Genomic DNA, 22,143 nt, shown 5'->3' on the forward strand with positions numbered 1-22,143 from the left:
TCCCTTTCGATTTCTGACTATCTGTATCCAAAATTAAGCAACTTGCCCCTCTGCTCACAGGGGTCACTAGAGGGAGCTCTGGTTATGTGTCTGTGTGGCTCGCCCTGCCCCCAGGGTCCCAGTGGTAACCTCTCCACTCTGCACCATAGGCCCACCCCATTCACCCACCAGGCTCCACCCTTGTGCCCCGCCCCCCAGCCAGTTCCCAGACTGCTCCCAGCTGGAACAGAGCTCAGGGACAGAGACCTGCTTTTCAAAACAATTTTATTTTAAAACATGATACCCAAACTGAATAGAAACCACAGAAATTACACGGACGAGGTCTTCTCAGTATTTGCCAAGAAAAATAAAGCCCCCCCCCCGCCTTCAGCCCCCAAGAATGAGAACCCAACCCCCAGCCCAGTTTAAAAAAAAGAAGAAAAAAAAAAAACCCACAGCGACAGCACATAGAGACAGGGTCCTGGGTAGGTTGGGACAGCCTCCGCCTCAGCCCCAGGGTCAGGGTGGGCGCGGAGAGGGGGCAGAATGGTAGGCATTCTATGTGATGTACAGAAAGTGGTGACACACCTCAGGTGCAAACAAAACAAAACCCCCATTCACAAGCTCTGGTTCCCTGCCCCATGCCACAACCCAGAGGGGCCAGGGGTCACCCCCACCCCCAGGGACTGGACCCGGCTCCTGTGGACAGAAGGGGGGTTTGGACCAGAATTGCATAGTGAGGTGGGGTAGGATGGCAGGCCAGTTAGGGCATTCTCCACCCTCCCCCACCTGCCTCCCAGCTGAGGGTTCTGTCCCAGCTGGCCCTCATCTCCCTGCTAACCTAGCCCTTGCTGCCCTGGGGGGTCAGTGGATATGGGAGTGGGGGTCTGAGATTACAGTGGCTAGGAAGGAGACCCCGAAAACTTAAGAGGAGAAAACAGCCCACCCCACCCCACCAGGGAGGCTGGGGCTTGCACCCTGTCCCCTGCCGGCCTTGGGCAGGCTGGGCCTCTAATGCTATATACATTCACATTGAGGTGGCCTTGTGCTTCTGGGGGGGCCGACACCCCATGGGGGTCTGGGTCACAGTGCCCCCCAGGGGAACCGAGGCCTAACTGGGCCCCAGGACACCCCTGAGTTGCCCATCTCCATCTCCTCCCAGGTCAGAGGCTGTGCCCAGGATTGGGGCACCCAGCCAGTGGCCACTTATCCTTTTGGTCCCAGACACCAGCACAGAGAAAAGGGGGGTCCCCCGGAGGGGGAGTCCCCGTGGGCCCGGCTTCAAACACCAGGCCCGCGTCCTGAGTGGGGAGCCCCCACCCCCACCCAATCAGGACACAGCAAACATTGTACACTAATGCCAAGAGCACCTTCGGGGCATCTGTCACAGGGGGGTGGGGGTGGGCCCCAGGGACGCTCACTCTGAGTCACAGAGTCCCCCCACCCCCAGCACCCAGAAAGTGGCTCCTTCAGCCCTTCTCCCACCTGGAGGCCCAGGGTGGGGAGGGCAGGGCAGTGGTTAGTCCTGGGTGTGTGTGTGTGTGTGTATGTATCATGGTCAGCTCAACCAGGCTCCAGGTATGGCCTGTCCAGCTGCAAAGGGAATGGGGGGGTGGGGAACAGCCAGTACTGCAGCCCTGCAGGTGACAAATCAGGTTAGGGTCAGGCGGGGGGGGGGGGATGTTTGGCACCGAGAGGGTGGGGCTCCAGCTGCCTCCACCTGCAAGGGGTGGGCAGGGGTGCTGTGTGGAGAGCGAGGTGGGGAGGGAGAGGGGGCGCTCCCTCACTGGAGCCTGCAGAAGGGACCTGTGGGCTGAGAAGCCACGGATGTTCGTGGGGGCTGCGGGGAGGAAGCTGTAGACGGGTTCAAGGCCAGCGTGCTGTGGGATGAGGGGGGAACGAAGCATCTAGGAGTGGGCCGAGTCAGGGTGCGGGTCTCCATGCCCTGTGGGAAAGGGGGGAGGCGGGCGGGGCTGTCCGAGCTGCATGGAGTGGGGTGTTGGCACGCGGCAGTCGGGCTGGCGGGTGGCTAGTGGCCGCTTCCACTGGAGTCGGGGCGAGGCTGGCTCGTGGCGAGGTATTTAGCCCTCATGCTGGAAGTGTACTGGGGGGACAAGGAGAGGCACTAAGTGATGCTACGGGCATCCCTGAGCACAGCGGGCAGAGGTCTCCTGCCAGCTAGGAGCCTGTGCAGTGCCCCCGCCGTGGCCACAGGGACGCCAGGCCAGGCAGAGTGAGGACCCGCTGCCTGGGAGCAGCCCGAGGCCTCACACTGACCCCGGTGTCCTCCTGTGGGGAGAGCGGGCAGCCAGGGGCACTGACCGGTGGGCTCAGAACCGCGCCTTCTGAGGACATGCAGGGACAGGTGCCAGATCCCAGAGCCGAGTGGATGGGGCAGGCCTGGCCAGCTGGTGCCCACACCTCGGCCCCGACATGCAGCCCGCTGGCAGAGCCTGGGTCTACGGGAGGGGCCTGGCGGCCTGTGGGACCCTGGCCTCGGCCTTGCAGCCCCAGCCAGCAGGAGGGGGAGGCGTGAGCACCGGGCACAGGCAGGAGGCGGTGTGGCGGGCAGGGCGGCAGCTCAGTACCTGTCACTCTGCGGGCCTGGCCACCCTGGCCACCCGGCACTGTCCGTGGGCTTAAAAGGCCAGCCCGCCTGGCCGCCAGGGTCCTGGGCACTGGAGGGCCCGGGGGGAGCGGGGAGAGAGAGAGAGTGGCCTCAACTTTGGGTGCCAGGGCCCCACAGGCCAGGGGCTGGAGGAGGGCCATGGTGGGGCAGGCAGGGCCCCAGGAAGCTCAGACACAGCACACCCAGGTCCCAACAGCCACGGCTGAGTCCCGGAAGAGTCAGACTCAACCAGAGCAGGGTGGCGGCCAGGCAGTGTCCACACTGCTCACTGCGGCCCAGGTACCCTACCTCCACGGTCAGGCCAGATGCCCTGAGGCCCCTCCCAGAGCGGGCCCGCACCCCATCCGCCCCCGGCCCCGAGACTTACTGAGGGTGGCGGGGACTCACGCCCGATGAGGGGGGTGTTCTCACAGCGAGGGTTCTGGAAGTTGGTGGTCTGGCTCCTGGGGGATGTGAGGGGCTGTGGGCCAGGCTCTGGGGACCCTCATCCACCACCCTCGGGGGCCGGGGGAGGCAGTGCCCCCCCCTCCCCCAGTGCTGTAAAGACCCACAGCCACCGCACACACTCTCCTCAGCTGGAAGCACCCAGCCCAGAACCCGATGGCTGTCGGCCTCCACAAGGGCCACAAGGTGACCAAGAACGTGAACCAGCCGAGGCACTGCCGCCACCATGGGCGCCTCACCGAACACACCGAGTTCGTGCGGGACGTGACCCATGAGGTGTGCGGCTCCACCCCATATGAGCGCTGCGCCATGGAGCTGCTCAAGGTCTCTAAGGACAAGCGCGCGCTCAAGCTCATCAAGAAGTGGGTGGGGGAGCCGGGCTGTAGCACAGCGGGCTAAGCACATGTGGTGCCACGCACAAGGACCGGCGTAAGGATCCCGGTTCAAGACCCTAGCTCCCCACCTGCAGGGGAGTCGCTTCACAGGCGGTGAAGCAGGTCTGTAGGTGTTTCTCTCCTCCTCTCCTCTCTGTCTTCCCCTCCTCTCTCCATTTCTCTCTGTCCTATCCAACAACAATGACATCAGTAACAACAATAACTACAACAATAAAAAACAACAAGGGCAACAAAAGGGAATAAATAAATATTTTTAAAAATTTTTTAAAGGAGTGGGTGGGGACCTACATCCACGCCAAAAGCTGAGTAACGTGCTGGCCGTCATGCATAAGGCAGCAGCCAAGAAAGACAGAGCCCCGCCGCCCCTCCCCCAATAAACGTGCTGCCTGTGAAAAAAAAGGCTCCCACATACCCATGTTCCCTGTGTACTCCACCCTGTGTCCCCTAGTCCTGTCTCCCTAAGCCCCCCAGCTTGTGTCTCCCAGCCCCATGCCTCCCACCCATGTCCACCAACCTGTGTCCCCAGCCCCGTACTCCTATGCCTCCCAGTACTGTGTCCCCTCCCTATGTGCCCCTATGTCCCCAGGCCCCCTCCCATGTCCCCCAGCCCCTTGCCCCTCCCTATGACCCCATGTCCCCCAAGCCTATGCCCATGTCCTCTATGTCCCCATACCCCCCAACCCCATGCACTCCGTGTCCCCTCCCCATGTCTCCCAGCCGCATTCCCCCAGCCCTGTGCCCCCGTATCTCCTCATGTCCCCCAGCCCCCATCCTCCACCCTGTGCCCTCATCTCATGCCCCCGTGTCCCCCAACCCCTTGCCCCACGCCGCCCGTCTCATGCACCGCCGCTCACATGTACTCCGTGACAGGCGCGTTGCTGACGGTGTGGGGCGCGGCGGGAATGCTGCTCTCACTGCCATAGCTGCTGCCACAGCTGTACAGGCTGGGCATGTGCACGCGGTACAGGCTGTCGTGGGGCTGCCGGGGGCCCCGTGCCTCGTCCTCCCCGTCCTCCTCCGGGCCCCTGAGGGACACCCCGTTCAGAACTGCCTGCTGCCCCAGGTGACCCAGCCCCAGGCTGAGGGGCTGAGCTGCCGCCTCCCAGGTCTCCTCACTGCCACCGGGGTTGTGGTGGGGCCAGGGCCTGCCTGGCAAACCCTGCTCCTGGGGCCATTGCTTTTATTATTGGGCAGGACAGAGAGAAATGGAGAGGGAAGGGGAGACGGACAAGACGCCTGGAGACCTGCTCCACCACTTGTGAAGCCTTCTTCCTGCAGGGGGGACGAAGGCTTGAACCCAGGTCATTGCGCACTGTGACACATGTGCTGATCCCCTTTAATTATTTTATTTTTATTGCTACCAGGGTTACTGATGGGGCTCGGTGCCTCACAACGAATTTACCACTCCTGGAGGCGTTTTTACATTTTTTTTTCTCTCTTCTATTTGACAGGACAGAGAGAAGTTGAGAGAGGAGGGGGAGATAGGGAGAGAGGGGGCCGAGCAGTGGCACACCTTAAGTGTACATAGTATTACGCTCAAGGACCCACACAAGGATTCCAGTTCCCCACTTGGAGCGGGGAAGCTTCACAAGTGGTAATGGAGGTCTTCAGGTGTCTTTCTCTTTCCCTATCTCCCCCTCCCCTCTCAATTTCTCTTTGTCCCATCCAGTATAATAGAAAAAAATGGCCGCCAGGAGCAGTGGACTCATAGTGCTGGCTCCTAGCACCTTGGAGGAAAAGAAAGGAAGGAAGGAAGGAAAGAAGGAAGGAAGGGAAAGAAAGGGAGAGAGACAGAGAGACACCTGCAGCACTGCTTCACCACACACATGCTTTCCCCCTGTAGGTGGGGGCCGGGGGCTTGAACCCGAGTCCCTGAGAATGGTAACATATATGCTCAACCATACGCCATCATTCCCCTCCCCCGTGGCCCCTCACCTCTTCTGCTGCCAGGTGTGGGGGACACTGCAGACGATGGAGCTGAACATGAGGGCGGTGACAAAGGAGAAGAGGGCCAGGTAGATGAGACCCTCCACGCCATCGTAGCAGAATCCGGTCAGGGCCTGCACGTAGTCCTGGGGCCAGGGGACGGACGGCAGCAGGTAAGGGCCCTCCCGCCCAGACGCTGCAGGGCCCCAGCCACCCCCGGCCCCGGGGTCCTCACCAGGTGGAGGCTGCGACAGTCCACCAGGGCTGTGAGTTGCTGCAGGTTCACCTCCGTGCCGTTCAGCACCTCCTGCACGCGCAGCAGGGGGTCCTGGGACACCCCAAACCCGTCAGCACCCAGCCGGCAAGCCTGCGGGTCTGGTGCTTTGCCCACCCACTCCAGGTCGGGTCTTGGGGCACCTGGATGTCAGAGCTGGGACCCCAGAGTTGGCCAAGGCCACGAGGGCTGTGCTTACTCTCCCAGGGGTCTTAGAGTAGGGGATCTTTTGCTCCTGCCTTTGTTCCTGCCCCCGACCCCCTTGTATTTCTTTATTTTTGATATTTTATCATTATTTATTTTTTTGCCACCGGGGTTATCACTGAGGCTTGGTGCCTGCACTATGAATCTACTACTCCTGGAGGCTCCCCCCCCATTTTGCCGTTATTATTGTTGGTTAAGACTGAGAGAAATGAAGAGAGGAGGGTAACACAGAGGGGGAGAGAAAGATGGACACCTGCAGACCTGCTTCACCATCTGTGAAACGACCCCCTCCTGCAGGTGGGGAGCCAGGGGCTCGAACCGGGATCTTTATGCCAGTTCTTGTGCTTTGCACCACATATACTTAACCAGCTGTGCTACTGCCTGGCCCCTAATTTTTTTTTTTTACAAGAGCACTACATAACTCTGGTTAATGGCCTTGCAGGGGACTGAACCTGGGATTTTGGAAATCTCAGGCAAGAGAGTCTTTTGCACAACCATTATGCTATTTACCTCCCTATTTTTGATATTTTTAATTAATTTAAAAAAATCTGGGGGGGAGTCAGGCGGTAGCGCAGCAGGTTAAGCACACGTGGCACAAAACACAAGGACTGGTATAAGGATCCTGGCCCCCAGCTCCCCACCTGTAGGGGAGTCGCTTCACAAGCGACTATCCTATCCAACAACAATGACATCAATAACAACAACAACTACAACAATAATAAAAAAAGGGCAATAAAAGGGAATAAATTTTTTTAAAAAGAAAATCTTTAAAAAAACTTTTTTTTTTTGCCTCCAGGCTTATCTCTGGGGCTCAGTGCTGGTACTACAAATCCACTGCTCCTGGAGGCCATTTTTTCCCTTCCATTTTATTGGACAGGACAGAGAGAAATTGAGAGGGGAGGGGGAGATTGAGAGGGAGAGAGACAGAGAGACACCTGCAAACCTGCTTCACCGCTTGTGAAATGACCTCCCTGCAGGTGGGGAGCAGGGGCTTGAACCCAAATCCTTGCACAGATGGATCCTTGCGCTTAGTACTATGTGTGCTTAACCCGGTGTGCCACCCCTAACCCCCAATTTAAAAAAAATTAGTGAGAGAAACAGAAAATGACACACAGACAAAGGCCAGAGGCCTGCTCAGCTCTGGCTGACAGTGGTGCTGGGGATTGAACCCGAGACCTTGGCAGGAGTCTTCTGCAGAACCATGATGCTGTCTCCCCAGTCCGTTTTATTAATTTTTCTCACCTCTCTGGACACAGACCCAGGCCTCCCTCACCTGCCAGTCCACTGCTGCTTGACATTGGTGTGTCTTTATTTTTAGTGTTCTAACAGCTATTTTACTTATTGACAGAAATCAGAGCACCGGGAGCCAGGCGGTGGCGCAGCGGGTTAAGTGCACATGGTGCGAAGCGCAAGGACTGGCATAAGGATCCTGGGTCAAGCCCCTAGCTCCCCACATCAGGGGGATCGCTTCACAGGCAGTGAAGCAGGTCTGTGTCTTTCTTTCTCCCTCTCTGTCTTCCCCTCCTCTTCTACTTCTCTCTGTCCTGTCCAACAACAATGACAGCAATAACAACAACAATAATGATGATAAACACCAAGGGCAACAAAAGGGAAAAAAATAAAAATAAATTAAAGAAAAAAATTTTAAAAGGAAAAAAAGGGAGTCGGGCGGTAGTGCAGTGGGTTAAGTGCAGGTGGCGCAAAGCACAAGGACCGGCAAAAGGATCCTGGTTTGAGACCCCCCGGCTCCCCACCTGCAGGGGAGTCACTTCACAAGCGGTGAAGCAGGTCTGCAGGTGTCTTTCTCTCCCCCTCTCTGTCTTCCCCTTCTCTCTCCATTTCTCTCTGTCCTATCCAACAACAACATCAATAACAACAATAATAACTACAACAACAATGAAAAACAAGGGCAACAAAAGGGAAAATAATAAATAAATAATTAAAAAAAAAAGAAGTATGGTCTGGGAGGTGGCTCACTTGATAGAGCGTTGGACTCTCAAGCATGAGGTCCTGAGTTCAATCCCCAGCAGCACAAGTACCAGAGTGATGTCAGGTTCTTTCTCTCCTATCTCATTAATAAATAAAATATTAAAAAAAAAAGTCTGAGCACCAGGGGCCAGGCAGTGATGCACCCAGTTAAGCACACATAGTATTAAGCACAAAGACTCAGGTTCAAATCCCACACCCTACCTGAAAGGGGGAATCTTCACAGGCGGTGAAGCAGGCCTCAGGTCTGTCAGTCTCTCTCCCTATCTCCCCCTCCTCTCTCAATTTCTCTCTGTCCTGTCCATTAAAATGGGGGTGGGGAATGGCCACCAGGAGCAGTGGATTCGTAGTGCTGGCACTGACCCCCAGATATAACCATGGTGGTAATAAAAACAAAACAATCTTCAGGCCCGGGTGGTGCTGCAATGGCTGAGGGTACGTTACAATGTACAAGGACCCAGGTTCAAGCCCCAGGTCCTCCACCTGCAGCAGTGAAGCAGGGATGCAGGTGTCTCTCTCTTCCTCTCTATTTCCCCTTCCCTCTGCATTTCTGATGGTCTCTATCCAATAAATAAAGACTTAAAAATAAAAAAGTCAGCAGCACTGTGGTACTGGGGATGGAACCAGGACACCCAGCCTGCCAAGTCCCATGCCCCAGCTGCTGAGCTGACTCCTTGGCCTGGCTGAGGGCAGGGGGCAGAGGGGGGGGGCCCACGTGGTGGCCGGGGCTACTCATGGGGTCCCCATGCAGGGTGGAATGCCATCTCAACTGGGTGAGTCTCACTTGCCCATCCACCCCACCCCCTTTATGTGTTTCTGGAGAGCTCTGCTCCACCAACCATGAAGCCCCTGGTGCTGTGTGATGACAGGATGGTCCCAGGGCCTCTCAAAGCAAGGCAGGCACTCTACCCATTGAACTGCCTGCTGGGCTCACCACTCCCCCCTGTTGCAGAGAACTCTAAGGAAAAGAACACGTCATCTTTAAAAACAGACCACGGAGTCTGGGGGCAGGGCGGCAGGACCGTCTCACCTTACTGGCTGGGCTCTCCTGCGGGTGCAGGGAGGGGACCCCATCTCACCTTGCTGGCCGGGCTCTCCTGGGGCACCGTCCGCAGCAGCTTGGCCACCACATCTTGCATCTCCACCAGTGCCTTGTGGCTGCGTGACAGCTTCTGCTCCCCGAGAGGCTGGTCAGGGGCCCCCGCACCCCAGGCTCTGCCCCCAGGGGCCCACCCAGCCCGCAGACACCCTCCTGGGGCCCTTCCCCACAATGGACACCCAAATTCCTCACAGCAGATTAAGGTCAAGTTGTGGGGGCTGGGGTGTCAGAGCATCTCCAAGAGTCCCACACCCCAACTGCCGTGAGGCCCTTAGGCGCGGTCACTCCACCGCCCCTCCCCAGCCCTGCAGGGAGGGCAAACGCAGTCCCCCAGGGGCACTAAGTTACGTCCTGCTGTCCCTCCCCCGGCTCCTGGGGTGTCAGTTGGGAGGCAACTCCAGGGGGCTGAGTCTCTGCCCCCCAGTTCTGGCTCAACAGACTGCTTTCACCCTGCCTCCCAGGGACAGGGGGCAGGGGGCAGAGGGACAGGAGCAGGGGGCATGGACTGGGCCCATAGGGCAGGGCAGCCCCTTGGCTCACCTGCTGGAAGGGGTTGGCGGCGCGGGCAGAGCAGGCCAGGTAGTACTGCAGGATGTCTGTGGGGAGGGTCAGGTGAGGACTCGAGGCCGTGTGCAGGTGTGTGCAGGTGAGCACAGCCATGTGTTGCATGTGTTGTGTGTATAGCCGTGTGAAGCTCGGGTTTTTTTTGCCACCTGGTTCACCGATGGGGTTCAGTGCCTGCATGTTCTACTACTACTAAAAGACTCCTTTCTTTATTACTTTTTGCCTCCAGAGTTATCTCTGGGGCTCAGTGCCGGCACTAAGAGCCCACTACTCCTGGCGGCCATTTTTTCCATTTTATTGGACAGGACAGAGAGAAATGGAGAGAGGAGGGAGATAGAGACATCTGCAGCCCTGCATCACCGCTCGTGAAGCTTCCCCTCCCTGCAGGTGGGGAGCTGGTACTAAAACCTGGATCCTCCTTCGGGTCCTCGTGATGAGTACTATGTGCACTAAGCCAGTGTGCCACCGCCAAGCCCCTTTCATTTATTATTTTATAGGACAGAGGTGAACTGAGAGAAGCAGATGGGGAGAAAGGTACCTGAAGCGCTGCTTACAAATGTGTCCCCTAGGCAGGTGCGAATGTGATGGCTGGAGGCTCGAACCCTGGCTCTGCTGAGGGTAAAATGTGTCCTTTGGGGGGCACGTGGTGGTGCACCTGGTTGAGCACATGTCACCACACACAAGGACCCAGGTTCAAGCACCCGCTCCCCTACCCACAGTGGGGAGACTTCAGGAGCAGTAAAGCAGGCTACAGGTGTCCCTCTGTCTCTCTCCCCTCTCAGATTCTCTGTCTCTAGCCAATAAAATAAATAAAAGTGTGTGCTCTCTAAGGGTTAAATGACCTACCACACCCATAATTTCTTTCTTTTTTTTTTTTTTTCCCTCCAGGGTTATTGCTGGGCTCGGTGCCTGCACCATGAATCCACCGCTCCTGGAGGCCATTTTTTCCCCCTTTTTGTTGCCCTTGTTGTTGTAGCCTCGTTGTGGTTATTATTATTGCCATTGTTGATGTTGTTCATTGTTGGATTGGACAGAGAGAAATGGAGAGAGGAAGGGAAGACAGAGGGGGAGAGAAAGATAGACACCTGCAGACCTGCTTCACTGCTGTGAAGCGACTCCCCTGTAGGTGGGGAGCCGGGGGCTCGAACCAGGATCCTTACACCAGTCCCTGTGCTTTGCGCCACATGCGTTTAACCCACTGCGCCACCAGCCAATCCCCAATTTCTTTCTTTTTTTAATTGTATAAATTATATTTATTATTGGATAAAAACAGAGAGAAATTGAGAGGAAAGGGGAGATAGAGAGGGAGAGAGACAGAGAGACACCTGTAGCCCTGCTTCACCATTTATGAAGCTTCCCCCTGCAGGTGGGGACTGGGAGCTTGAATCTGGGTCCTTGGGCACTGTAATGTGGGCACTTACTCAGGTGCTCCACCACCTGGCCCCTAATTTTTTTATTTTCTTTTTTACTTTATTTTATTTTCTCTTATTTATTTATTTTCCCCTTTATTGCCCTTGTTTTTTTATTGTTGTTGTAGTTATTATTGATGTCATTGTTGTTGGATAGGACAGAGAGAAATGGAGAGAGGAGGGGAAGACAGAGAGGGGGAGACAAAGACAGACACCTGCAGACCTGCTTCACCGCTTGTGAAGCGACTCCCCTGCAGGTGGGCAGCCGGGGGCTCGAATTGAAGATTTTTTTAAAAATATTTATTTCCTTTTGTTGCCTTTGTTTTACTGTTGTAGTTATTATTGTTGCTGTTGGATAGAACAGAGAGAAATGGAGAGAGGAGGGGAAGACAGAGAGAGGGAGAGAAAGATAGACACCTGCAGACCTGCTTCACCGCTTGTGAAGCGACTCCCCTGCAGGTGGGCAGCCGGGGGCTCGAATTGAAGATTTTTTTAAAAATATTTATTTCCTTTTGTTGCCTTTGTTTTACTGTTGTAGTTATTATTGTTGCTGTTGGATAGAACAGAGAGAAATGGAGAGAGGAGGGGAAGACAGAGAGAGGGAGAGAAAGATAGACACCTGCAGACCTGCTTCATGTTTGTGAAGCGACTCCCCTGCAGGTGGGGAGCCAGGGGCTCGAACCGGGATCCTCACACTGGTCCTTGTGTTTCTTGTCACATGCGCTTAACCTGCTGCGCTACTGCCTGGCTCCCTTATTTTATTTTATTTCATTTTTCTTTTACAGAGATGCAGAGAGAGAAAGACACAGAGAGAAACAGCAAAGACCTGCTCAGCTCTGGCTTATGGTGGTGCAGGGGATTAAACCTGGGACTTTGGAGCCTCAGGCATGAGAGTCTCTTTTCATAACCATTATGCTATCTATCTCCACTCCCAATTTTTTTCTTTTAAAGATTTACTGGGGCCTGGTGGTGGCGCACCTGGTTGAGCGTACTTGTTACAGTGCTCAAGGACCCGGGTTTGAGCCTTCGGTCCCCACCTGCAAGGGGAAAGCTTTTCGAGTGGTGCAGCAGAGCTGCAGGTGTCTCTGTCTCTCTTCCTATCACCCTCTTCCCTCTCAATTTCTGGCTGTCTCTATCCAATCAATAAATAAAGATAAAATTTTTTTTTTAATTTATTTGTTTTTCTGGGAGACCAGCCTGTATCACCCAGCTCTGTCATAAAGTGGTGGTACCTTGGGCCTGAACTCTGCGCTGTGACAGGCTGGGCTCCGTCCCCATCCTGGGGGCCTGTGTGGGGCCACAGCCTCCCAGCTGCCCAAGCTGGACTCACCCTCTGCTCATTGCCAGGCCCCAGAGCTATGTGGCTTCCGGAGGGATGAGGCCCCAGATGGCATGTGCCCTGCCCTTGTCCCCCACAGAACTGGCCTGGGCCCAGAGACCTGGCTTTCAGGTGGGACTCAGATCTGGAGAAGCATGGGACCTGCTGCCCCTGCTCTTGGGTGGGGGGCCTGGGGGGGCTTCCTGTGAACATGGAGCTCAGGCCTCTCCTTCCCGGGGCCCCCACTCCGGCCGGTGTCCACTCACCCCTGCTCAGCACAGAGTGCTCCTCCACCATCCTGGTCACGTACGTGTCCGGATCCACACAGAAGTCGCTGAAGCCCTGGGAGTGGGGAGAGTAGGCCAAGTAAGGGGGGCGCTCAGGTTGGGCCCCACCCCAGGGACACAGCCTGCCCTTGGAAGTCACAGTGGAGCTGGGGGACAGTGGTTTGCTGTGTGCCACGGACAGGTGCCCACCCTCTGGGAAGCATGTGCGGGCCCTACCCACCCCGCCCCATCACTCACCACAGACACGGCTACCTCCAAGCCCAGCGTGGCCCAGCTGATGACCAGGGCCAGGACGCCCAGCAGGCAGACCCTGGAGGCAGAGGGCAGTCAGCACCCTTGGGCATCCCTGCACCTAGAACACCCGAGGCAGGCTGGGGGGGTACAGAGGTGGGGGGTAGGGGGTGACCTGCCTCCTGGGTCCTGTTTTGTCCTGAAGATTCCACTCCAGCCTCCTATGCTGAGCCTCTCAGGATGCCCCCTGCCCCACCTAGAGGCCTAGCCCCACTCCCTGCACCCCACTGCTTCCCATGGTGGCTCAGCATCCCTTCTGGTGTCCCAGAGGATGGGGTCTGGAGAAAGGGCTCTGAGGGGGCCTTCAGGTGAGAGCTGACCTACCTGCAGCACCCTGCTCGGGCACAGACACCCCCAGGGCCCAGATTCCCCGGGACCCAGACTCACCCGACCAGGATACCCTTGGAGCTTCGGATGAGTCCAACCAGCACCAGCAGGCAGATGGCCACATCCAAGAGCAGCAGCCCCAGGTAACCTAGCCACCTGCAGGACGGGGGCAGTGCTGGGACGAGGGGACCCACCATGCAGCAATGTGGCCGCCCAGCCCCAGGCCAGGACGCACCTGTACCAGTCATAGAGATCCACCTGCTGGGCCAGGGCGTCCAGAGACACGCCCGAGTTCCTCCAGAAGGGGATGGCGGCCGTGTGTCCCACTAGCGTCTGCAGCAGCCCTTGGAGTCGCTGGACGGCACGCAGGGGCTCGGGGCGCGTGGCCAGCTGCCGCTCCAGGCTCTGCAGGCTAGGCTCTGCCGAGTGGTTCAGGGATGCCCCAGTGTCCCATACCTGCCGGGCGGGGACAGCTGAGCAGGCCAGGCGGGAGACGGCCCCTTCCTACCCCCCCCCAGGGCATGCAGTTACTCACTCGGTCCTGGACCCCAGCGACTGTGCGGTTGGCGTGGCGCAGGGAGTAGGTGGCCCGGTGGACGCCGTCACTGGTCTCCCCATTGCCATAGAAGCCCACCGCGATGCCAGCGCTGCCAGGTTGGTGGGGGGTGTGAGGGCGGGGGGCGTGAGGGTGGGGACCATCCCGACAGTCCCCGTGGGGCCGGCCGCCATGGTGCCACGTCCTGTCACCCTGACTCCACCAGCCTGCCCTCCTCACTTCTCCTGTCTCCTGGGCCACCCCCCAACCAGGCCTGGGCCCCCCAGAACCTGTCTGCCCTCCTCGGCTGCCTCCTCAAACTCCCACTCAGCCCCACCCTACATAGCCAGGTCCCACCCTCACTGCTCACCTGCACGCCTAAGCCCCTCAGACCCCAACCCCTGCATACCCATGATGTGGTCCCAGGCCCCACCCCACTGCACACCTGCCGGGAGACGACGACACACCAGGTCCCACCCCCACCCTCACACCTGCACCCTTGTCGAGGATGCCCAGCTCCTCCCCCACCTGCACCCATGGCGATGATGTCACGGCCCCGGCCCCACCCAGCCCTCACACGCACCCCTGAGGAAGTCTGCCCTGCCCTGCCCTCACCTGCACACCAGCGTGGCGATGATGACACACCAGGCTGTGCAGCAGCAGTCTGCGTCCAGGTGTTCGTCTGTTTTGCGGCGGCGGCAGCACAGCCAGCACGAGTAGAGGAGCAGGAAAAGCAGGTCCAGCGCCAGGCAAGCCAGCGCCGTGGCCCCCAGCAGCAGCAGGGCCTGTGGGGGTCGGGGGGGCTGAGTGACACGGCGGGGGCGTCCCCTCCCTCCCTCCCTCAGACCTGCCCCTCCTGGGCCCCCAGCCTGAACCTAGGTCCTGCTGCACCCGCCCGGGCACAGGCGCTGGCTGACCCCTGGTGTACAAAGGGGTGACTCACCCTGACCCTCAGGGTCTCGGGAGGGAGGGGCTGTAAACGTGGCACTGTGGGTTGGGTCCCAGCACCCCTGGCCCCAGGTGTGGGCTCAGGTGGGGAGGCCGGTGGGGCAGGGAATGGGGACACAGCCCGGGCCTCCAGCTGCTGAAGCACATCCTTCATCCCCAAGAGAAACTGGCTGGAGAGTTCTGAGGAAGGGGCCCTCCCTTGCCTGGGGAGCAGAAGCTGTCACCTGCAGGCACCTTCCGGGTGTCACTCCGGGCCCCTGGGGAGGCACAGACAGAGGCCCAGACACCTGTGCCCCAGCCCAGGCAGCCTCCCAGGCAACTTCCAGGACAGTTGCAGTGGGAGGCAGGTAGGAGCCAGGCGGTGGCACACCTGGTTAACTGCTCATGTTATACAGTGTACAAGGACCCAGGTTTAAGCCTCTGCTCCCCACCTGCAGGGGGAAAGCTTCACAAGTGATATAGCAGGGCTGCAGGTGTCTCTCTGTCTCTTCCCCTCTCAATTTCTCTATATCCAATAACAAATTTAATTAAGACAGAGAGTAGATAGCATAATGGTTATGCAAACAGACTCTCATGCCTGAGGCTCCAAAGTCCCAGGTTCAATCCCCTGCACCACCATAAGCCAGAGCTGAGCAGTGCTCTGGTAAAAATAAACAAATAAATAAATAAATAAATAAATAGCAGGTAGGGGATGGCTGAGGTCACAAGGCCAGGTGGGCAGCATGGGAGAGGCTCAACTTAGGGTGCTGGGATCCAGCACCCTCCAGCCTACTTCCCTCCCCGATCAGGTGCCAACTGTAAGGGTGCTTGGCACAGTGCCCATGGTCATGGCTCCCGCAAAGTCCCTGGCCACCCTGTGCTGTCCATGCCTCCCTGTCACCAGTGCTGGCACTGTCCCCAACACCTGCGGCCGCTCTGAGAACCCCTTCCTCACACTCAGGTGATACCCAGAAGCTCCCAGCTAGGTGTCCTCTGCTTTCTCAGGGTCCTGTCTCTGGTCCAGACGCTTTGACCAATGCGGGGGGTGGGGAGGAGAGCCAGGGAGCCCCAACACTGCCCACCCTGCCTTGCGGTGAGTCCTAGTGCCAGGCCCACATGGCCCCTCTGGACAGGCGAGGAAAATGGCCCCACAAGGTAGGCATGGTGAGGGTGGGGGGGGCCTGAGGCTACCCTGCCAGCTCCTCCCTCCCCCCCCAGGGGTGGCCTGAACTGGCAGAGCATCAAGAAGTCTCCTCTGTGTCAACCATGGGAGATGCCCCCCCCCCCCCGCAGGGCCCCCATGCTGGCTGTGACTACCCCAGTGACTGCCCACTGTGAGCCACTGCTGAATGAGAAAGAGACAGACAGACAGACAGACCCACTCACTGCTCTTATGCTGGTGCCAGGGAAAGAACCTGGGTTCCCAAGCCTGGGAGTCCTAGACTCTGCTTTACTGAGCTACCACACCACACCACCTAGTGGCTGGGCATGTGTCCTTCCTGAGCACCAGGACAAGGGGACACGTGACATACACCCATGCTGCACAGGGACAGGAGGTGGGAGAGGCCGGGAGCCCCCTCTGCTCTGAGGCAGGCCAGCTGGACCTCAGCCCTAGAGCCCCCAGACCCAGCCGGCTGCTGCCCCCCAACAGCCACCCAGGCCCAGCTTCCTTCAGCCCTGCACCACACCCCCCTTCCCTGCTGGCAGGGCCCCAACAGGAGGGGGGTGTCCCTGGTGCGGGTTCTATTCATCGGGAGAGAGAATGGGAACTGCATGGTCAGCATCTGGGCCTGACCACATGGAATTTTCCGTCTGTGACGGAGTGATGTCAGCTCTCGGTCAGCCGAGGCGAGAGGCCCAGGCCCACATCCTGACTGCGGCTGTGGCCGGCGGGCGGCACAGAACTGAGCCCCCTCCCTGCTCCAGGCTCCCAGAGCCCTCACTGGGTTGGGACCCATGTCAGAGGACAGGGCCCCCACACTCCAGTTTTCATGGCAGCTGCCTTTCCGGGGTGGGGGAGACCTAAGCACCCCACTTGCCCTCTGGCTCTCCCAGGGGTGCAGGACCCAGCAGAGGCTCTGGGGTTCTTCACACAGCCATCTGGGGCCAGCAGGTACCCAAAGAGCTGGACAAGTGTTCACGGAGTGGACAGTGAAAGCAGAAGCCAGGACCAAGCATCCTCCGGGACTCCTGCAGGGAAAGGGGGGGCGAAGACCCCACCTGGACACCTTCGAGGGGGTGAGCTGTGCTCTGGGAGTGGGGTTCCCAGCAGACAAGCCCCTGAGCTCAGAGCTGCTCCCCACCCCACCCCCCAACACACGGCCACAGGTGGGATCTGCCCTCGTCTCCGCCCTGCTCTCCCAGGCCAGGCTGAGCCCTGCAGAAGGCTGCCACTAATCTAGGCTGAGTGCTGGGCTGGGTGCTGGGTGCTGGGTGCTGGGCTGGCAGCACGGCCCGCAGACACACACACCCCCCCAACCTCAGCATACGTGGCCAAGGCTCTGACCAGCCAGTCAGGAACAAGAAGCAGGGAGTCAGGTGTGGTAGCGCAGCAGGTTAAGCGCACGTGGCGCGAAGCTCAAGCACCGGTGTAAGGATCCCAGTTCGAGCCCCCAACTCCCCACCTGCAGGGGAGTTGCTTCACAGGTGGTGAAGCAGGTCTGCAGGTGTCTTTCTCTCCCCCTCTCTGTCTTCCTCTCCTCTCTCCATTTCTCTCTGTCCCATCCAACAACGACGACATCAATAGCTACAATAAAACAAGGGTAACAAAAGGTAATAAATATTAAAAATGATAATAATAAATAAGTTTAAAAGAAAAAAGAAATGAGAAGCAGAGGTTGCACAGGGGAGCCAGGCTAGGGTCCCTGGAATTGCACGCGGTGAGCCCGGGAGCTGGCTGGGGAGGGAGGAGCACTCAGAGCACTGGCTGCACTGGGGGTGGGCCCCTTGGAGGAGGGGGGTGGACAGACAACAGCAGTGGCCTCAGCCTTGCAGTGGGTCGAGCTTGGCTATTTCTGTTCCCAAGCGCCAGCAGCTCCCAGCGTGACAACAGACAAGCCTATGCCCTGCTCTACCTCGGCCTGGGCTACTCCACGGCCTGGGCTCAAAGCAACACACCACTTCTCGTCTGGGTGGGGGTCTGCCACAGCCTCTGGGCCCTATCCACAGAGAAAGGGGACAGCCTCCAGGCAGGCGTCCCTTGAGGGTCTGCGGGTCCTGACCGTGCCAAGATGGGGGTCACATGAGACCACGTGTGCTGACCCAGCTCGGGGCTGAAGTCACCCCGAGGCTTTGGGGTTCGAGGCAAACTTCCCGTATCTGGGACCCTGCTTCCCTTGGTAGATTCGCTTCCTGTTCTGCAGTGAGGCCTGGGCAGAGCCCCCACCCCCTGCCCCCAGCCAGTACCCACAGGGAAGTGCTGGGGCAGAGTCCACAGCGGAGGGGCCTACCAGCCACCCAGCTGGCAGAGGGGAAGTGGCTGGGGTCAGGGCCAGGCCTGCCTGGGAGCTCCTGGCCGCCAGCTGCCCCTATCCCTGCACAGAGCAGGGCAGCACAGGCTGGGACACGAAAACTAGGAGCCCAGGGGACAGGCCAACCCTTCACCCAGGACCCGGACCTGTTCCCTGCCTTCCCGCCTGGGCACTGCCCCGGAATGAGCTGCAGAAGCTTCCGCCAGCTCCCCAGGGTGCTTGGTCCTGTCTACTATGCTTCTATCACTTGGGGCTCAAGGTACCCCACTGTCCCTGGGCCAGCACCCAGAATGGGGAGCCGTCAAGGCTGTGATGAGAGCCCTGAGTTGGGGGGGGGTGTGGACAGGCCCTCGCAGGGCTCTCATCACCCACATGGACCGGCCTTCCAACAGACCCAGAAGGCATGTGAGGCTCTTAAGGGCTAGAAGACAGGATGTAGGGCAAGCTCTGGAGGCCTCTAGGTGGCCGTCCGTGCAGCCCCCACCCTACTGGAGGGGGTTCCCCTAGTCCAGAGGACTCCGGGCCTTCTGCTCCAGGGCCTTTGCACACACCCTTCCCACACTCTGCCTGGCTCTATGCCTGGAATGTTCCACCCCTGGGCTCTAACGGGAAGCAGGCCCACATGCCAGGTGAACTGGGTGGGGGAGTAGTTGTCCTGGTCCTCCTGGTTCACAGCCTTATGGCAGGCTAGGGGGCACCGCCTCAAGAAAGTCCCCCAGGTTGTCTCCCATCCCACTCTTGCACCCTGGACGGGAGCACACCTGAGGAGGGAGACAGACCCTGCCATGGTGACACAGGATGGATGATGGAGTGGATTCTCATGCATGGGGGTGGAAGCTAGGCCAGTGGGGGTGCCCCAGGCTCAACTGACACAACTCCCCTCAGCCCCACATGGCCCACAAGAACATCCTGGCCCCACTAGGCTCCCAGCCAGAAGCAGTGACTACGGGGCCTCTCTACAAAATTGTGCCTGGGTCTGAGAAAAAACACTTTTTTTTTTTTCCCAGAGCACTGCTTAGCTCCGGCTTATGGTGGTGCAGGGGACTGAACCTGGGACTCCGGAGCCTCAGTCAGGAGAGTCTCTTTGCAGAACCATTATGCTATCTACTCCCGCCTGAAACCACTCATCTTTAAGGTGCAAAGTCCCAGGCACGGGGAGCTGACCTGCAGGCCTGAGGCCCGGGTCTATGCCCTGGATGCCGTGAGCAGGGCCTGGCCTTCCTGCCTGGCTCCCGAGTCGATAAAGGACAAGTGGTGACACTAGCCCCATCCTCACTCTTGATCTTGCATAAAAGGCTCCCCAGCCCCTTGTGCAGGGTACCCCCCCAACACAGTGCCCCTACCACCCTCTGCTACAATGCTCAGAGCTCACGGGACATGGGGCAGCCGCCCCCCGCCCGCCCCTAGCTGCATGGGGACCCCCCACCATCACCTCTGTGTCAGGGAGGGGGCAGGAGGCAGTGGAGGGCGAGGCTGGCTCTCCTCCCCACACACCTCTCGGAGGGGCCGTGGGACCCCAGCAGTCCGGGAGGATGAGGGGCCAGGTGCCGCAGGCTAGGCGGCTTTACCAGGGCAGAAAGCCAGGGACCAGGCCGGCAGGTGGGCAGGTGGGGGCCGGCCTCCTCCAGGGGACGAATGCGGGGGCGCAGGGCCATGGCTGGTTTCCACCCTGTGAATTATTCAGCGGCTAATTCTGCTCTGCACAGAGGAGGCTTGAGCGGTGAGTCACAGGAGTCACAGCCTCCCACGGGCGCGGGGGAAGGGGCTCCCCAGGGCTGGGGCCACTGATGCGGCTCCTGTGGGGCTGCCCACCGCCCCCACTTCCGTGGGCTGCATGCACAGGCCCCCTCAGCGCCCAACCCGAGACCCTGCACCCCCAGCTGGAAGGATGGGGTTGGGGGGGATGTTGCCCGTCCAGCAGGAGGAGGAGGAGCAGCTCTGGGCAGCAGGCCAGCTCTGTGGGGTCACGGTGGACAGACACAGAGAACTTTCTCAACTAAAGCCCCTCCACCTCACCCACCCTGGTTTTCGTCCTGGGGTCCTGGGAAGCTGCTCCATGGGCAGCCCACAGAGGGGAGGGGGGCCCCCAGGCCTGGCTTGCAGAATTTGGGGTGCGGGTATGAGCAAAGTTCTGTCTCTGCAGACATGCCTGGGCCAGTCCATCACCCCCATCTGCTCTGCTGAGAAGTAGGCCGGGTGGGGAGCCCACAGAGCCCCGGAGCCCCGTCTTCTGCCCCGTCTTCTGTTCTCACGGGGCGTGCAGGCTGCGAGATAAGTGCAGCCTTCACCCGCCAGGCGCTGTCACGGGCCTGATCCCCGCAGGAAGGAAAGGCCTAGTCCCTTGTCCTGCTCTCTGTGGCACTGGCCTAGGGCTGGGGGGATGGGCACTGGGACTTGGCATGACACCAGGCCTGGGGCTCCAGGGCATCAATCAAACCCCACTGCCGGTCTCACCCTCCAGCCCAGGTCTGTACCCGAGGGGGCTGCAGGCAGAGGGTCCCTGGGGCACCGTGTGCATGAGCCTGGCCGCACAGCGGGAGGTCACTGCTGGTCAGCGAGGGTTGGCACCGGCCCAGGCCGTTCACTCACTGAAAGCTGGGCACTGGGTAGGATTCCCCAGTGGGCGGGCAGGGGCAAAGGGGCCAGGGATAACCTCTGGGCTGCATCCCGGGGTCCTCCAGGAAGGGGTTCTGTCCAGCACACTTGGCTGCCCCCCTGGGGTGGGCCAGGCAGGAGCTGAAAACTGACTTGAAGTGCAGGGCAGGGAGAGGACTCCACAGGACCCTGGGAAGGGGCCCTGCAGTGACTTCAGACCAGCAGGCTGGAGTCTACAGAAGGCCCAGGTCCCCGGGGGTGGGGGCCCTGGAGGAGGGGAGAATCTGGAGAAGGGGGGCCAGGGGCCATGAGGAGAAGGAATGCCATGACCCTGGGGGAAGGGGCCTCACAGCAGAGAGGGGGTCCTGACCCTCAGTGGTGGTAGACAATTCAGACCTCCTGTGAAAGGAGGGGGGTCTGGCCTGCTGCACTGGGGAGGGGGCACCAGACCCTCAGAATAGTGGACCCTGACCCTGGCAATGGGGGCTGAGACCCTGAGTGGGTGGGTGGGGGGACACTAGACCCTCAGGATGAAGGACTTCAATCTTCCAAATGGGGGGCAAGACCCTTGGAATAGTGGGGCTGAGAACCTGGAAAAGGGGGGGCTGAGACGCTGGGAAAAGGGGTGCTCAGACCCTCGAATAGGAGGGTTGAGACCGTGGGAATAGGGGTGCTGAGACCCTGAGATCAGAGAGCTGACATCCTGCAAATAGGGGTGCTGAGACACTGGGAATAGGGGTGCTGAGACCCTGGGAATAGGGGGGCTGAGACCCTGGGAATAGGGGGGCTGAGACACCCTGGGAATAGAGGGCTGAGACCCTTGAAATAGGTGTGCTGAGACCCTCTAAATAAGGGGACGGGTCCCCGGGGTGGGGGATCCTGCCCTTCCCGGCCAGTCACCTGCTGGTAGTCGGTGTCCTCGGGCCGGAACTGGCTGCTGGTGGCCTCCCAGCGCAGGTCGAAGCGGGGCAGCCGGTGCAGCAGGCCCACCCACCAGGGCGCCGCGTAGCTGACCCCGGCCATGCCGGCCGGCTCCCTTGAGGCCGGCGCGAGTTCAGGGCCCGGGCGCTTCTGCTCTGGCCGCCCTCATCGCCCGCGCTCCTGGGCCCGGCCCGGCCCGGCCCGGCTCGGCCCGGCTCGGCTCCGCTCGGCTCCGCTCGGCTCCGCTCGGCCCGCCCGCCGCCTCTTTGTTCGCCGCCGCAGCAGCAGCAGCCCCGCCCCCGAGCAGCCATTGGCCCGCCGATAGCGGGCCCCGCCCCCAGGGAGCCCTCTGTCAGAGATGTGTGGCCACGCCCCGTCGTTGCCACTGGCTCGACGCCCGACAGTCCCGCCCTTCGCGTCTCACCCACAGCCACTTGGCCACGCCCCCAGAGCCTCGCTCTTCACTCCGCGCCCTCATTTGCCAGCTACCCACAGGCCCCGCCTCACACTCCGCTATTGGCTGGCCGGGCGAGGCCCCGCCCACTCCGGGAGCCCTCCGCCCC

General features: G+C 59.7%; 2 protein-coding genes across 4 annotated transcripts; one reads left to right on the forward strand and one right to left on the reverse strand.

The window, feature by feature from the left end:
• Nucleotides 1–247: 247 nt before the first annotated feature.
• Nucleotides 248–21,844, reverse strand: TTYH3 (tweety family member 3). Of its 3 annotated transcripts, XR_009545005.1 has the most exons (15): nucleotides 21,560–21,840; nucleotides 14,283–14,452; nucleotides 13,668–13,779; nucleotides 13,368–13,588; nucleotides 13,193–13,288; nucleotides 12,752–12,824; nucleotides 12,494–12,569; nucleotides 9,477–9,532; nucleotides 8,917–9,009; nucleotides 5,609–5,701; nucleotides 5,383–5,519; nucleotides 4,302–4,472; nucleotides 2,976–3,051; nucleotides 2,568–2,657; nucleotides 248–2,083 (listed from the first exon to the last, which is right to left on the reverse strand). XR_009545005.1 is itself a non-coding variant. In XM_007525063.3 (14 exons), exons 1-14 carry the CDS (start codon nucleotides 21,680–21,682, stop codon nucleotides 2,009–2,011), a joined length of 1,572 nt encoding a protein of 523 aa, XP_007525125.2. In that variant the 5' UTR covers nucleotides 21,683–21,840; the 3' UTR covers nucleotides 248–2,008. The 3 variants fall into 3 exon arrangements, 2 of the variants coding, with proteins under 2 accessions (XP_007525125.2, XP_060029204.1); XM_007525063.3 differs by lacking the exon at nucleotides 2,568–2,657; XM_060173221.1 differs by lacking the exons at nucleotides 2,568–2,657; nucleotides 4,302–4,472 and having other exon boundaries at nucleotides 21,560–21,844.
• Nucleotides 3,068–3,909, forward strand: LOC107522630 (large ribosomal subunit protein eL36-like). Its single transcript, XM_060174078.1, has 2 exons — nucleotides 3,068–3,434; nucleotides 3,896–3,909. Exons 1-2 carry the CDS (start codon nucleotides 3,209–3,211, stop codon nucleotides 3,907–3,909), a joined length of 240 nt encoding a protein of 79 aa, XP_060030061.1. The 5' UTR covers nucleotides 3,068–3,208.
• Nucleotides 21,845–22,143: the final 299 nt, after the last annotated feature.

This window comes from Erinaceus europaeus, chromosome 15 (genome assembly GCF_950295315.1).
Source record: "Erinaceus europaeus chromosome 15, mEriEur2.1, whole genome shotgun sequence".
Taxonomy (NCBI): domain Eukaryota; kingdom Metazoa; phylum Chordata; class Mammalia; order Eulipotyphla; family Erinaceidae; genus Erinaceus; species Erinaceus europaeus.